The sequence below is a fragment of the Callithrix jacchus genome, chromosome 1 (genome assembly GCF_049354715.1).
Source record: "Callithrix jacchus isolate 240 chromosome 1, calJac240_pri, whole genome shotgun sequence".
NCBI lineage: Eukaryota > Metazoa > Chordata > Mammalia > Primates > Cebidae > Callithrix > Callithrix jacchus.
Genome location: NC_133502.1, coordinates 29,171,493 through 29,186,830, shown reverse-complemented (window position 1 = coordinate 29,186,830; position 15,338 = coordinate 29,171,493). Strand labels below are relative to the sequence as shown.

The window sequence follows — 15,338 nt, the reverse complement described above, 5'->3', positions numbered from 1 at the left end:
GGATCGGGGGCCCAACACAGGTCATTTGCACACTGGATGATACAATAAGATGACGGCCAGTGCAGAGATAGCTGAGAACTCCAGCCTGGTCTGAGGCAGAAATGGCCCATCCACCTCCTCTCTGAACCCCAATCTTAAAATTCAATCCTGGCTGTCACCGTGAACTCAAAAAATTAACTTGTTTTTGTTTTTAAAGTTATAGTCCCCCAAACAGTGCGTCAACAAAACAGTCTTCCAGTTGGACCTGACGCTGTTGCCAAGCAGGTGGCCACGAGCATCACGGACGGGCAGTGTCTGATATCACTCTGCATTTCTGCCGTGTGAACCGGGGCTCCTTCCTGCTTTTACGTCTTTGCCTCTTAGTCTGGGCAAGATAAACATTGACCGAACTCAGATGAGAGAGAAGACTCTAGGGCTGCTGGCTGGTTCAAAAGGAAGAGAGGCTCATGCACACATTCTTGTCTGAACTTTACACACTAGGACTTTTAATTTGCCACCTCAGAGCTGGTCCTGGAGATGCCAGTGTTTGGGGAGCAGGCGTGGGGGGCTCTGACTCTTCTCAGAGCTCCAGCACAGCTGTACCATCCCCAGAGAAGGGCCTCATGCTCCCCACTACCCCACAGTTGGAAGTTTCGATGAACTTTCTTACCATTTGTCTTCTATTCTCCACCAAGTGGATGCCAATAATTCCTAAGAAGGATCCAAAGCCAAGCTGAAACCGAGGAAGAACGGGAGAGAAACGCTCATCAGCACACCTGGCAGCTTAACATCAGAACACCGACATTTAACAGCAAACACTCCCACCCTCAAAAAGCATTTTATCCAGGGGCAAAGGGCAGACGTCCACACCTCAAGAGCCTCAACCCCTGAGCAGAGGTGTGTCAGCCGGGTTTGGGTGGGAGTCTCTGCTCAGAGGTATTTAATGATGAGTGTGTTTGGCTTGTGACTGTGGGGAATGAGAGGATCCTGCTCCTCCTCCAGACAAAGCATCTTCTCGGGGACCCAGGGCCACCAAGCACCACCATCTGCCCCGTCTTCTTCAGATCTGAGATGCCCCTCAGCACGGCTGCTGGGTAAAGTATCAGGAAACTACAGCCGTGGGCCCCAGGGCCACCTGTGACACCAGCTGAGACTGCCTGACCTTGCCTGCTGCTTCGGAAGGGCGAGCAGGGCAGGCTGTCAGCAGGGAGGCACTAGGCGTGGGGAAAGGGCGCCTGGGCCAGGCATGGAGGGGGCCTTGGGCTGCAGCACAGGTCACCAGGGTTCCCGCAGAGCCCCCTTGCTCCACAGGAAGCCTCAGCCCTGGGTAGAAAATGATGCCGGGATGTCAGGAACTACAGAGGCCAGCAGTCGGGCACTCACACCCTCCACCCCAGCCCATCCTGGCAAGTGACGCCCACCTAGTGGGGGAATTTCCGTGGAGGTCTAAGACGGCTGCTGCTCACACGCTGCTGCACCAGCCGGTCATATTTCCCAGTGGGCGTCTGGAGGAAAGTGGCCAGCACAGTACAGCCTTGGAGTTCCTGGGGCCGTGGCGTGGAGTTTAACGCAATGGACACGGGACTTCTTTGTGTAAATAGTTTCGCCTTTATCTGTAATTGTGTCTGTGCGTCTGTGGTGATAGACATGTACACGTGTGGTCTTCACCAATGCTTTGAGAATTCTCCAGGGATCACAGGAATATTTCTTCAAGGGCTGAGCTTCAAATACCAGAGCTCAACTCCACAGTTCAAAAATAGCAAAATTTCACTTCAAGGTACATGTATTAAAATATATGTTTCAGACCGGGCGCGGTGGCTCACGCCTGTAATCCCAGCACTTTGGGAGGCCGAGGCAGGTGGATCACGAGGTCAAGAGATCGAGACCATCCTGGTCAACATGGTGAAACCCCGTCTCTACTAAAAATACAAAAAATTAGCTGGGCATGGTGGCGCGTGCCTGTAATCCCAGCTACTTGGGAGGCTGAGGCAGGACAATTGCTTGAACCCAGGAGGCGGAGGTTGTGGTGAGTCGAGATTGCGCCATTGCACTCCAGCCTGGGTAACAAAAGCGAAACTCCATCTCAAAAAAAAAAAAAAAAAAAGTGAAATAAACAACATTTCCGAATGCTGAGTGCCAAAAACCTTCCGTCTTTGCAGATTGCTGTGGATAATATGATCCATCGTGGTAGTACGTTAGGTGGGAGTCACGAGATTGAAGAAGCCACATTTTAAAATCTTTCTTTAGCAGTATATGACATAGCAGCTGGGCTCCGGGGCACAGGAAGGGCGTCACAGCTGATCCAAGCCACTCCCACAGAGGTTCACTGTCCCAGGGCGTCACAGCTGATCCAAGCCACTCCCACAGAGGTTCACTGTCCCAGAGCGTCACAGCTGATCCAAGCCACTCCCACAGAGGTTCACTGTCCCAGGGCGTCACAGCTGATCCAAGCCACTCCCACAGAGGTTCACTGTCCCAGAATGCAGGCACTTAGGGCAATTTTTATTGCTAATGACAGTGGATGTGATTTCATAGTTCAGAAAATCTCGGTAATTTGGATCTGGGTGACCAGCTCTCGCCAGGCCCAATTAGGCTACCATCAATCTACCTCGCCGCCTTACTGTTCAAAATCTGGTCTGGGGGTGGTGACGCCAGCACCACCACCTTCTGGTCGTTCCCACCTGAGCATGTCACTAATACAATCTTGGATCCATGGCTTCTTGGCAGGAATCGTCTCTTCCGTGGGCTAGGGTGGTGGGCCTGGACCCTCAGGGTAAAATCCTTCTGGGGTGCTGGGGGACGCTCTGTTTGGCCTTTTTGGACATACTGGCCCCTCCTCCACCTCGGACATTTCCTGTTGCCCGTCTCTGGCCCCTCCTGCCCCCTGGTCACCCTGTGACCGCATCGGGTCAACCCAGACAATGGAAGGCACCTGGCCCTGTTTTAAGGTCAGCTTGGACCTCAACGTGAATCCTCTCTGCCTTGGACCTGCCTCCGTCCCAGGTCCTGGGGATTGGGATGTGCACGTCTGTGGGGGCCGTAACGCTGCTGACCACAAGCACCGATCGAAGTCCCCCCACCTTCAACCCCAGCCCTGTGAGCTGCGTGGACTCCACCCTGCCCTGAGAGAACCGCACACCACCCGCCCCCAGTCCAGGCCACCGGCTCAGCACACTCACAATGATCCCAGGGTAGTAGCCCCCCACGGTCACGTTCTCCGTCCTGGTTGTGGCGGCCAGCCCGACGGTCACTATAAGGACGGACACCAGCAGCAGAGACCCCACAAACCAGAGTGACGTCTTCTTCCTCCTTGCAAGCCCTTCTGTAGGGAGGAAGGTGAAAACGGGTCAGTGAGGGCTCAGGCTGGGGAGGGTGTCACAGGCTCCCTCTTCTCCCAGCCCAGCAGGCTCTGGGCCGTGCTCCGTGGCCCAGGGGTCCTGGGAGGCACTATCCTCATCTGCCTCCAGACCCACCTCAGGGGTCCACCCCCAGCCTCCATCAGATAACAGAATGAAACCTCTGGACCATAAGCCACTGTACTGGATGGCCTGGTATTTGCAACCAAACCTAATTCTAAGTGTCACAGAACCCAAGAAAGCCAACCAGAAAGGGCCACTTCCCATAGCCTGCCTCTTCCTCAGTGTGACTTTCTCCCCTCAGGGTCACGGTGTCCCCGGGAGGACAGGGAACATCTTCCTATCTTTTCTTTACTGTTTTATTATCACTGTTTGCTCACGGACACACCCTCTCTACTTGCCTATCACGGCCACACACAGTGGCGGGGTGCTGCCGACAAGGGAGGGGCAGGGAGAGGGGAACATGTAGCAGCAGCCGTGGGCAGGAGAGAGGGACATGCAGCAGCAGCAGCAGCCGTGGGCGGGAGAGAGGGACACGCAGCAGCAGCCGTGGGCGGGAGAGAGGGACACACAGCAGCAGCAGCCATGGGCGGGAGAGAGGGACACGCAGCAGCAGCCCTGGGCGGGAGAGAGGGACACGCAGCAGCAGCCGTGGGTGGGAGAGAGGGACACACAGCAGCAGCAGCAGCAACGGCTGTGGGCAGGAGAGAGGGACACAGCAGCTGTCCAGCTGCGCCTTCTGTCTTGCTTTGTTTTTTGAAAACTAAATGATCTTGACTCTGTGTGACTCCAAATAAAATAGGAAATTTAAAAACCCATGGCAAGGTCTTCTACTCCAAGATTTTGAAAATAAACATCTGTGTGTGTACACGTGTGTATGCATGTGTGTGTGAGTGCATGTGTGCAGGGGAAGCAGACTCCACACTGGAGAGCTGCCAGCAGTGAGGACGGCCACGCAGACATCATCCACACTCTAGAAGGTCCACGTCTGAAGATTTACATTTCTGCAATCCCATCAGCAGAGCTCAATGGCAAGGAAAGGTTATCGTGCCCAAAGAAGGGATTGTTGAGTCCTCAGAAATGAATTTCACAAGACTATAAATCAATGTGCAGATGCAGAATCGCTCTGCTGATCTGAGAGAGCCATTTTTGTCTGGCTGACCCAGCAAGGGCACAGCCTGGAAGGAAGGCTGGCACAGCCACCCCGCCTGCCTCTTGACCCTCACAAGCATACACTTATCCCAAGAATTTCATCCTAAAATGCTTTTTACCTTTCACCTTGGAGGGGACCAGGTCACTCCATTTGCTAACCATTGCTCCTACCAGCCAGCCAGGCTGTGCCCCCCTCAGACCCGCTGCACCAAGGCAGCCAGCAGCACCATCCTTGGTTTATGCTCCAGGCTGAGGGCCAGTGGTTTCAGCCTCTCCCTGGTTGCCCCATCTCCTGCCTCCTTAGAGGCAGGCTTGTTCTGCATCCACAGGGCCTTTGCACCTGCTGTCTCCCAGCCAGGTGCTCAGAGAGGCTCCCAGCACCCTCTGAAGGCCTTTTTAAAATGTTTTTGCACAGACACCCTGAGCACAGTAGCCCCCACTCACCCCTGTGCTCTCCACAGTCACCCCCTCACTTCTGCCCCTGCAGAGCCTCCCCGGGTGTGAGGAGGCTGAGGGGATGGCAGACAGACAGAGTACACATTGCAGACATTGGAAAAGGCCAAGTTCAGTGTAGAAAACTTAGGCAGGGCTGGGGTCAGGGCGCTCGGGATGTGTCACCCACAGGCAGCCGGCAGAGGACAGAGCCTTCCCTGGGAGGCCTGACGATGGCACAGCGCACCCTTCAGCCCAGTGGAGTGAGGCCCTCCTTCTGAAAGCCACCCTACTGAGACACAGAAGGCTGCGGCCTGGGAGGGCCAGGAGCAGTCCCCACACCCAGCCTCAGGAACCCGCCCTGAGTGTGGGCTCCCCTGCAGCCAGGGCCACGCCTGTGCCCTCCTGGTACCCAAGGCTACTTCTGCAGGGGTCACGCTGAATAAGCTTGTAGGGGTAAGCAAGCGGGTGGACGTGGGGGAGGGCACAGCACGAGGAGCCCTGAGGCCAGACTGGCTGCCCAGCACCTGGCGCCTGCACATCATCCGGTGTCCGTTAGAATGACACTCCCCCTGCCCCGCCCCATAACCCGCGGCCACACCCTTGCCTGTCCCATCCCAGGCCACGCCCATGCCCCGGTTCATCCCATCCAAGGCCACGCCCACACCCCTGCCGGTCCCATTCCAGGCCACGCCTAAGCCCCTGCCCGTCTCATTCCAGGCCACGCCTACGGCCCTGCCCGTCCCGTTCCCAGGCCATGCCCACGTCCCTGCCGGTCCCATCCCAGGCCACGCCCACGCCCCTGCCGGTCCCATTCCAGGCCACGCCTGCCTTCCTGTGGGCTTGCAGCGCGTCCCTTCTTGTCCTTAGATGGATGAGCGAGGCCCGGGCACACTACGCCAGCCCTGAGCGAGGGACGGGCGCTGCACCTGCCAGTCGGGAACGCAGGAGGCCTCCTCGAACTCCGCCCCTGGGTTCCTGGCTTTTCAGCCTCAGACTTCCTTCCACCTCCCCGCGTCCCTCATGGTATTTGTGAACTAAAAACCAACCCTCGTTGGGCTGGAAAAAGTTAGGAAGGTGATAATGACGTTTTTACAAGGAAAAGGAAGACTGTGGGTCTATGTTGAAAAGCGTGATTTTTATGCTGCTCACAAGAGCAATAGTTATTTTGCATGGAACACTCATAAATACTGAAAAATACAAAAGGGAAAATAAAATTCACAGTAACCCAAATTAACAAGTAGGTATAAAATCTAATGGTCTTTTTTCATTGCACTATGGACTTTTTAAAGCATTTTTTCTCAAATTAGGACCCCAATATTATAGTAGTTTTTTCACTGAAATCTTGCAATTTGTCAAAAACCTGAAAGGTTATACGTTCACGGTCGTTTCCCCGAGAGACAGGAACGATGGCGGCAGATCCAGCGTCTCTGTAGGGAAGTTGAGGCGGGAAATGACAAAGCCACTCTGGGAGCGAGTGGGCGAGAGGAAGGAAGGCACCTCCCGGAAACTCTGTTCTGGTTGATTCATATTAGAAAGGTAGGTAAACTTTTTAGAAATGGACACGAAATTTAAAAATATATGCAATTCCACATTTTGGAAGTTAAGGAAGCTGTTACTGTGGAATGACACAAAACCATCCTATTAATGACAGTCCTACCATCCTGGGATTGGGCAGCGCGTGGATTTTCAGAGCAGGGTGACTTCCTGCTCTCATTTGGTCATGACCAGAGGCTCCAGGTCACCTCACCAGCCTCCACGCAGCACCTGCCAGTGCAGCCAAATGCCAGGAGCCTTTGACTCACACGATTCCCCTTCGGTGCACCTTTCCTGTTTTCCCTCAGGTCTCATGCCAATCTTCTGACTGTTTCCATGTATTTTAAGAACAATAGGATTTCTAAAACTAAATTTTATGGGACTAAGTATTTGAGAAATTATCAGACAAATGCTCTCCTCATTTGTCTGATGAGGAGACAAATGAGGATTTTGTTGTGTGCTTTTTCTTAATTAAATGTACTGCACACATATAACATTATGCTCAAAATAATTGACCAGATGACTCAGCATCTGCTTTGAGCCACAGGTAGAACCTTCGGTGGGGCTCCTGTCCCAGCCTCCTGCGGATGGATGTCTGTCTGTCAGGACCTCCTTGACTCCGTTCTGGTTCTAAAAGCCAGAAGCTCTGTTTGCTTCATTGGCATAAAGAGTGGGGGCCCAGCAAGACCAACTGGGTTATCTGCCCTTGTCTAGTCAGTCGGTAACATGTTGATTTGCTATTATTGAGCGAAGCATTAGACATATCTCCTCTGAAATCACACAAATCCTTCTACAAACCATTTTCAACCTAACTGTGCTGTTTACCCCTCTTTCCTGAGTCTGACTTCCCCCCATATCTGCTGCATAATAAAAAGCAGAAGGTATGAGCCACCCTTTTATCAGCATTTTTATCACAGATTCCTAGATTCATACAGGTCTAGAAAGACAGCAGGACTTACGTGGGACTCTGGAAGCAGTGGTTCTTAAAAATCTCATTCAACTAAGCAATGGCAATATTCTGACTCCAGGTATAATAGAGATAGCAAAAAGAAGAGTCCCAACCTTATATACATTTTATAAATACATGACAGCATAAAAATAAGACAAACATAAACTCAAGAAAAGAAGGTGGGTTTTTTTTATTATTATTGAAATATAGTCTCGCTCTGTTGCCCAGGCTGGAGTGCAAGGGTGCAATCTCAGCTCACTGCAACATCTGCCTCCTGGGTTCAAGCAATTCTCCCTGCCTCATCCTCCCAAGTAGCTGGGATTATGGGTGCATCCCACCACACCCAGCTAATTTTTTGTATTTTTAGTAGAGATGGGGTTTCGCCATGGTGGCCAGGCTGGTCTCAAACTCCTGACTTCAAATGATCCACCTGCCTCGGCCTTCCAAACTGGTAGGATTACAGGCATGAGCCACCGCACCTGGCTGATATCTTTATAATTACCATAAGATATAAGCATTTTAATGTCTTTCAAAAGAAAGGGGGTTCCACTTAGGAGAAAGATAACTAAAATCACCTGAATAATTTCTTGATTTTCCTGTCCCGTTAGCAGAAATACTGTTATTATGTGCACTGTTAAAATGAAAGTGTTCCTAGGTGCCCTATTAATTAAAAAATCTACTATAGGTTTATTGCAGAGGCAGCTTACAGGACTGGACCCAAACCATTCTGGGTCTATTCAGACCCACTGTGTTTCCTGAGCAGAGCCTGGGAGCAGAGAACCCCATGAGAGGCAAGAGCTCTCTGACTATCTTGTTTCTGGTTCCCAGTGCCCAAATGAGGACACAGACACATCCCTTAGTGTGGAATGAATGAAGGCACTTCAGTCTCCTGAGCTGTAGGACGGAAATCCTGAGAACCACCTGCTTAGCCACTTCTCAAGACTGTGGTAAGTATCCAGTGAGGCCGGTACATGGGCTCTCTTACAGGACTTTGTCAACGTAATGAATATGCTAATCATCAGGGCACAGCCGTTGTTCTTCACCAGCATTTCTCCCACCGGGAGTTGCCAGAAGTTCTGAGACGTGAAGACAAGTGGGCCAACAGCTACCTCTCCGCTATCGTGCTTGTGGATTTTCTAATTCTAGTCTTCCGCAGGTGCAGCCCATCTAGAGTGTCTCAGAATATCTCCTTGTTACTCCCCAACTAGCCCCCAGTTCTCCCACCTGACCAGTTGTCCCCTTCCTGGCTCCCACCCCCAGCCTTAGCTGGAGGAGCTGAACCACAGGAGCCTGTGTCCATGCCTGGTCCTACCTGGAAGAGATGCGAGGCTGGAGGTGAGGTTTTCCCTACCCCTCGGACCCACTTCCTCTACTCTGAAGAGCCAGGAAGGGGAATGTCACAAAGCATGGGAGGTGACACCGCTGGTAAGGTTCCAAGAGACTGCCTTCCTGCCAGCAGGGCCTGGCACACCCAGGAAGAAGGGTGAGTTCCGTTTAATCGTGGGGACACCAGTCATGGTGTCAAAAATAATCCCAGGTAAAACTGTCATCACTCAGCCATCAATTTCTCTTTCATTCTTATCTTACACATGGCCAGAATGGTGAACAAAGAAGTACAAAGAAGAAAGACCATAATCTCCCCACCCCCAGACACACCGAAGCAGAAAGACCATAATCCCACCCCAGACACACCGAAGCAGAAAGACCATAATCCCACCCCAGACACACCGAAGCAGAAAGACCATAATCCCACCCCCAGACACACAAGTGCTTCATATGTTTTAGTAAAAGACCAACTCCAGGCAAAAAGACCCATAATCCCACCCCCAGACACACCAACGTTTCATATACTAAAAAGACTAGCTCCAAGTATTATGTTTTAAGGTTTAAAGTTCTTTGTCAGAAGAAAATCTAAGTCAAGTGCTATTTTTAAACCATCAAGGCATTCTAACATAATGATGATAAAACTAGTTAATAAGTAATAAATAGTTATCATTACCATACATTAATAGACTGATCCATTTCCTGGAGAATGAAGACACATAAATACATTTGATCATAGAGCATTTTGCTTTAGAGAGTGGAAGGTATATAGCGGTTTCTTTTAGAAACAAGCCAGATCCCTCAATTGTTTTAAATAACCGTAACTCATTTGGCTGTTTGAGACTTTCCAAAGACGCCCCAATCAGAGGGCCTTGAGGTGACTCCCCAGCAGTTTATGCTGAATTATTTCTGCGGGAGCGGCCGAGCCCCCTGCACCTCACCCAAACCCTCCGTTCAGCCATCAGAGCCTGACTTCCTGGGGTACTCCGTTCCTCTAAATCTGCCCAGCGCTCTCCCCACAGGAGAACACCCTGCGTTATTCCCATCCGCCGCTTCCCAGAAGAGCCCCCGCGGCCCGCAAACTTGTGCATCCGCAGCCGCTTTCCAGTTGTCCTGCCCGTGCGCTCCAAGGCTGCAGGGGTCAGTCTGGGAAAGGGAACAACTGGGGGTCCGTGAACACACGGGAGAAGTGCGAGGGGGGCGAGCTGGAGCCAGAAGACACTAAGATTCTGTCCGCACCTCCGAGTCAGACCGAAAAACGCTACCTGGCTCTTCGAAATGAAGTTTTCCCAGAAAACGGGTAGGTCGGAATAAATGGAAAAGGAGCACACGCTGGGTGTTCCCGTCAAGTGTGGTGGCCTGTTCTTCATAAGAAAACCTAACGGGGAAGAGCGGCAAAGAGGAGCAGACGCAGAGTCAGAGAAAGGCAGATAGAAAGAAGGACAGAGAAGGCGGAGACGTGGGTGGGTGGGGTGGGAGAGAAGGAGGGAGGGGAGGGAAGAAAGAAAAGAGAAAGAAAAGCAAGCCTGCGGAGGGAGAGACAGGGGAGTAAGAGAAGACGAATGAATGAACGCCGATTGGCAGAGCTCAAAGGAGGCGCAGGGACCTGCGGACGCCCAGCCCTGGGGTCCCCACGCTCCCGCCCCGCGCTCACCTGCGGCGTCCAGCGGGGCCAGGGGTGTGGGCACCGGCGGCTGCATCCCGAGGCCCTGGGTCCACCCGGCTGTCTCTCGGCGACGGCGACAGTCCCAGCGCCCAGCGCCGCCCCGTGCCCGCCCCGTGCCCGCCCCCGCGCTTCCACACGCTCCCTTCCCCCCTTCGCTCCCTTTAGTCCGCGTCTCTTCTCCCCTCTCTCCGGTCCCCACTTCTTCCTCCCACCCCCTCCTGCCGCCTCCTGCTTCCTGGAAATCAGGACGTCTGGGAAAGGAACGCGTGTGCCGCGGCCAGGAGTGGAAAACGGACTCCAGAGGGAACAAGCCTGCGGAGGACCCCTTAGGCCTGGCACGGCGACCCCCGCAGGGGCCGCGCTCGGCTCTTGGAAGTGCCACGGGTGGGTCATCATGGGTTCGCCTCTCCATCGGCAGGTGACGGGCCTCCTGGAGCCGCAGGGCCGGCCAGTCCTGGATCTCTGTTTTCAGAGGGCAGCACATGTTAAACCTCAGTCTGCGATGAATGAGCAAATGAGGAGCAAGCGCATCCTGCAGCCCCTGGGCAGCCCCAGGTCCGGCTCACTGGCCCCTCCAAGGCCTGCGCCGTGTCCACAGCACTGAAGTTGTTCTGAGTAAAATCTGCTGCTGGAAAAGGGCAAAGAAACAGGGGGCCAGAGAGCGTGCCTCACGCAGCAGCGGGGAAAAGCAAGATCCTTCTAAATTTATTTTTAACGTCTTTGAGTCAACGACATCAGCGGTCTCTTCACAAAAGAAGATGCTTGAACGACCACTGAACTCAGCCCCTAGAATTAGGGGAACACCGTGGGAACAAGAGGACGCTGTTTCACCCTCATCCTCTCAGAACGCCTTTAAACGACTTAGAGAGTGTTAATGAAAACATGGGGATCTGCACTCACTGCTGGCTGGGGGATCACGCCTGGTGCCACCACTTTGAAAGCAACATGTAGGAAAATTGAAGGTGTAGATGGCAAACCAGCAATCTACGCTTTATAGACTTGATCATAAACACAGATGCGCTCCTCAGAGCCAGGAGCCGTGCTTCTCTGCCATGCTGCCGTTAAAGTCATCCAGGAATGTCTTTAAAGGAAGAGAATTACTGCCATCCTGAACCCAGACCAGATCAACTGAATCAGAAATTCTGGGAAGAACCTAACTGCTAAGAATTCCCTAGTCCTTCTAACAGGCCATCCACTGTGAGAGAGAAACTACCACGAGAAGAATGCACGCACAAGAAGACACACAGAATATCCTCCACAACGCTGTGTGTCCAGAACGGCACAGCCTGAACATCCAGCACGGGAGACACGATAAAGAAACAGGCATGTACAGTGAAATAGCACATGGTAGTTAAAATAAATGAGTGCCACACAGATCAATGTGAATAAATGCCAAAAACACAGCGTGGAGCAAAAATACAAGTGCACAGTACAACAGTGCATATGATAACATTTACATAAAGTTTCAAACCAGGAAAATCGACACTGTTCATTCACTGATCCTCTCAACACTTACTAAACATCCACAATATACCAGACACTGTACCAGGTACTTGGGACTATCAATGAGCAAGGTAGGCAAGGATCCTGGTGGGGAAGAGAGACCATGAATAATAATATAATAAAGAAAAATGCACAGCACGTTAGAGGGCAGAACATGCTATGGAATACATACGTGCACACACACATACACATATACATATACATATACATACACATGCATGCATGCATACACAGCCAGGCAGTATGTGCTATGGGATAAATACATACATGCATATGTACACACATATACATATACATGCATGCACACATATACAACCAGGCAGTACATGCGATGGGGTACATACATACATATGTACACACACATATACATACACATGCATACATGCATGCACACATAAATATACAGCCAGGCAATACATGCTGTGGAATATATGCATGCCTGCACACACATGCATACATACACACACACACCCAGGTAATGCAGGCCACGGGAAAAGGAAAGAGGGTAAAGAAACAAAATATAGTGTGGGAGAGTGAGTGAGCTCTGGTTTTGAAGTAGTGAAAAGAGATCTCACTGAGAGGTGATGTGGAGACCCAAGCTTGAGGGCGTGGAGGCAGTTGCTCTCCCAGACATCTGGGGCAGAGGGTCCAGGGGAAAGGAACCCCACACAAACGCGCTGGGGTGGAGCTGTCCGGGCCCGGGGTAGCAGCAAGGAGACCAGGATGCCGGAGGCCTGCAGGGACTAGGTGGAGGACATTAGGGGTGAGCTGCAGGACCTCTGGCCTTTGCTCTAAGTGATGTGGGATTATCGAAGGGTCCTATGTCGAAGGGTCACTGGAGAGTAGTTGTAGAGCAGCTGGTGGAAGCCAAGAATCTGGTTTTGGGATATTAGATGCAGTAGGTGGTGGTGGCTTGGAGCAGGTTGGGAAAGTGCAGGTGGTAAGACAAAGTCAGACGAAATTCATACTGTGTCAACACATAAATACTGCATGTAAGTCATGTGTCAGTATCAGTCATGTGTGCAGATACACGGACACCATGTGTCATGTGTGCAGAGGCATGGATGTCATGAGTCATGTGTGAAGATGCATGGATATGATGAGTAATGTGTGGGCAGGTGCATGGACGTCATGAGTCCTGTGTGGACAGATGCACGGATGCCATCAGTCATGTGTGGGCAGATGCACGGATGCCATGAGTCATGTGTGGGCAGGTGCATGGACGTCATGAGTCGTGTGGGCAGATGAGTCATGTGTGGGCAGATGCATGAATGTCATGAGTCATGTGTGTGCAGATACATGGACACCATGAGTCGTGAGTTCAGAGGCATGGATGTCATGAGTCATGTGTGAAGATGCATGGACATGAGTCATGTGTGGGCAGATGCACGGATGTCATGAGCCATGTGTGGGCAGACTCACGGATGTCATGAGTCCTGTGTGGGCAGATGCACGGATGCTATGAGTCCTGTGTGGGCAGATGCACGGATGCCATGAGTCATGTGTGAAGATGCATGAACATGATGAGTCATGTGTGGGCAGATGCATGGATGTCATGAGTCATGTGTGGGCAGGTGCATGGATGTCATGAGTCATGTTTGAAGTTGCATGGACATGATGAGTCATGTGTGGGCAGATGCATGGATGCCATGAGTCATGTGTGGGCAGATGCACGGATGCCATGAGTCATGTGTGGGCAGATGCACGGATGCCATGAGTCATGTGTGAAGATGCATGGACATGATGAGTCATGTGTGGGCAGATGCACGGATGCCATGAGTCAAGTTATCTGCCCGCCTGGGCCTCCCGAAGTGCTGGGATTGCAGGTGAGAGCGACTGCCCCTGGCCACAGTCTGTTACATTTGAAAAAATAAATGGACAAAAGAAAAAGAAAGGGAGGAATGGCACTGCCTGTTGGGCTCTGCAGGCCAAGTCCCACTCTGAGCTGCCGGGTGCCCAGACTCTTCCACCCTGAGAGCAGCCGGGGGATTCCCTTGTTCATCTCATCCCACTGGGCTCAGGGAGCCTTTTTAAAAAGGAGGTAAAGCACCTGCCAGGCGTGGGGAATGCGCAGGGGCCAGCTGGAGCACAGCAGACTCAGAATGTCCTCGGGAGCTCCCTGAGCAAGCCCCCGCCCCCGCCTCCTCTCTCCAGGCCCACACCTTGGAAGCGGTGGGAAGCACAGCCCCGCCCCCACCCACAGACAGCCGCTGTCCTTCCTTCCTGCCAGCCTGCCTTCTTCCTCTGCTCATTCAGAGATACGGGGGTCCCCAAGGCTGGTTCATCCTCCCCTCACCCTAACTCTCTGTAGTACTCAGATCTCTAAACCATTCCTGCAACATCCAGTGAGGTAGGGAAGCAACACGCGGGCTTCAAGGGCCAGGGGCTGGCTCCCCACCGTCCTGTCCTGCGCATGGACCAGGCTCAGAGCAGGGCTGGGCTGGGCACTGGGCTATGGAAGTACAGGAGTGACCAGTACCCTGGCGCCCTTATGGAGCTCAGAGGCTGCTGGAGAAGAGACAGGAAGACTGAGCCCCTCCCAGGCCACATCTCGTGTGAAGCTTAGCACTGAGAGGGCACAGAAGGTCCACCAGGAGGACTCCCAGGAGGAGCAACACAGAGCTAAGAGCGGGAGGGTAGGGAGCCAGGCTGCTTGGGCCCTTCCTGGAGGATTGGATGAATCTGTCATCTCCAAGCAAGCTCCAGGAAACAGGAGACAGGCCAGGTGCTGGCTTGATGGGGACAGTGGATGGGGTTGCCCAAGAAACACTGCGACCTGTGAGCATCCAGGAAAGTGTCCAGGCTTGGGAGGAGTCCAGGAGCCAGAAGTCACAAGGTTGCCAGTCTTTATAGTGGGACAGGTCCTTGGGGGTCATTCCAGTTACTACAACAGTGGAACAAATGACCCCATAACTCAGTGGCTTGAAAAACAACATTTATTTAGTTGGAGTTGAAATTTGGGCAAGGCTTGGGGTGGTCACCCTGCCACTGCTCCACTCAGGCTTAGCTAGGGTGGTTTCCAGGACTGGCACGTGGCTGACTGTGGCTGTGCCTGTGACCTCAGGGTGACGGGGCTTCCTCACAACATGGAGGCTGGGTACCCAGGAACGTCGGGCGAGAGAGAGAGCTGGGTGGAGTCTGTGGCACCTTCCGTGACCCAGCCTCAGCTTCACCCTGTGTCACCTCTGCCACTTTCTCTTGAGCAACGCGATGACAAAATTCAAAGAAGAAAGAAGAGACTCTCGCTGTGTGTGGGAAATGGAATGGTGATGTGGTCGTTTGGGGAAAATGTAATTTGCACAGGGATCGCTGTGTCAAGACAGGACTCTCACTACACAGGAGGCTGGAAGACGAGCAAAGTGACAGCCAGAGACGGTGAACCTTTTCCTCTTACTTCAGCAGGTGTTTAGCAGCTGTTTGGGCAGCTTGGAATGGGAACTGC

General features: G+C 52.5%; 1 protein-coding gene across 13 annotated transcripts in view; it reads right to left on the bottom strand.

Annotated features, from left to right (window-relative positions):
• The window catches only part of TMEM255B (transmembrane protein 255B), a 51,033-nt gene extending 40,124 nt beyond the window's left edge, over positions 1–10,909 (bottom strand). For 9 of the 13 annotated variants that reach the window (XM_035294835.3, XM_035294867.3, XM_035294855.3 and 6 more), the window contains exons 1-3: positions 10,382–10,477; positions 3,159–3,301; positions 650–712 (exon numbers count right to left, since the gene is read on the bottom strand). In XM_035294835.3, the coding sequence (XP_035150726.1) occupies positions 650–712; positions 3,159–3,301; positions 10,382–10,427 (252 nt within the window). In that variant the 5' untranslated portion in view covers positions 10,428–10,477. Of the gene's footprint in view, positions 1–649; positions 713–3,158; positions 3,302–10,381 lie in introns of all 13 variants that reach the window. The other 4 variants (XM_078347534.1, XM_035294874.3, XM_035294880.3 and 1 more) reach the window with 1 other exon arrangement.
• Between the last annotated feature and the right edge of the window lie 4,429 nt (positions 10,910–15,338).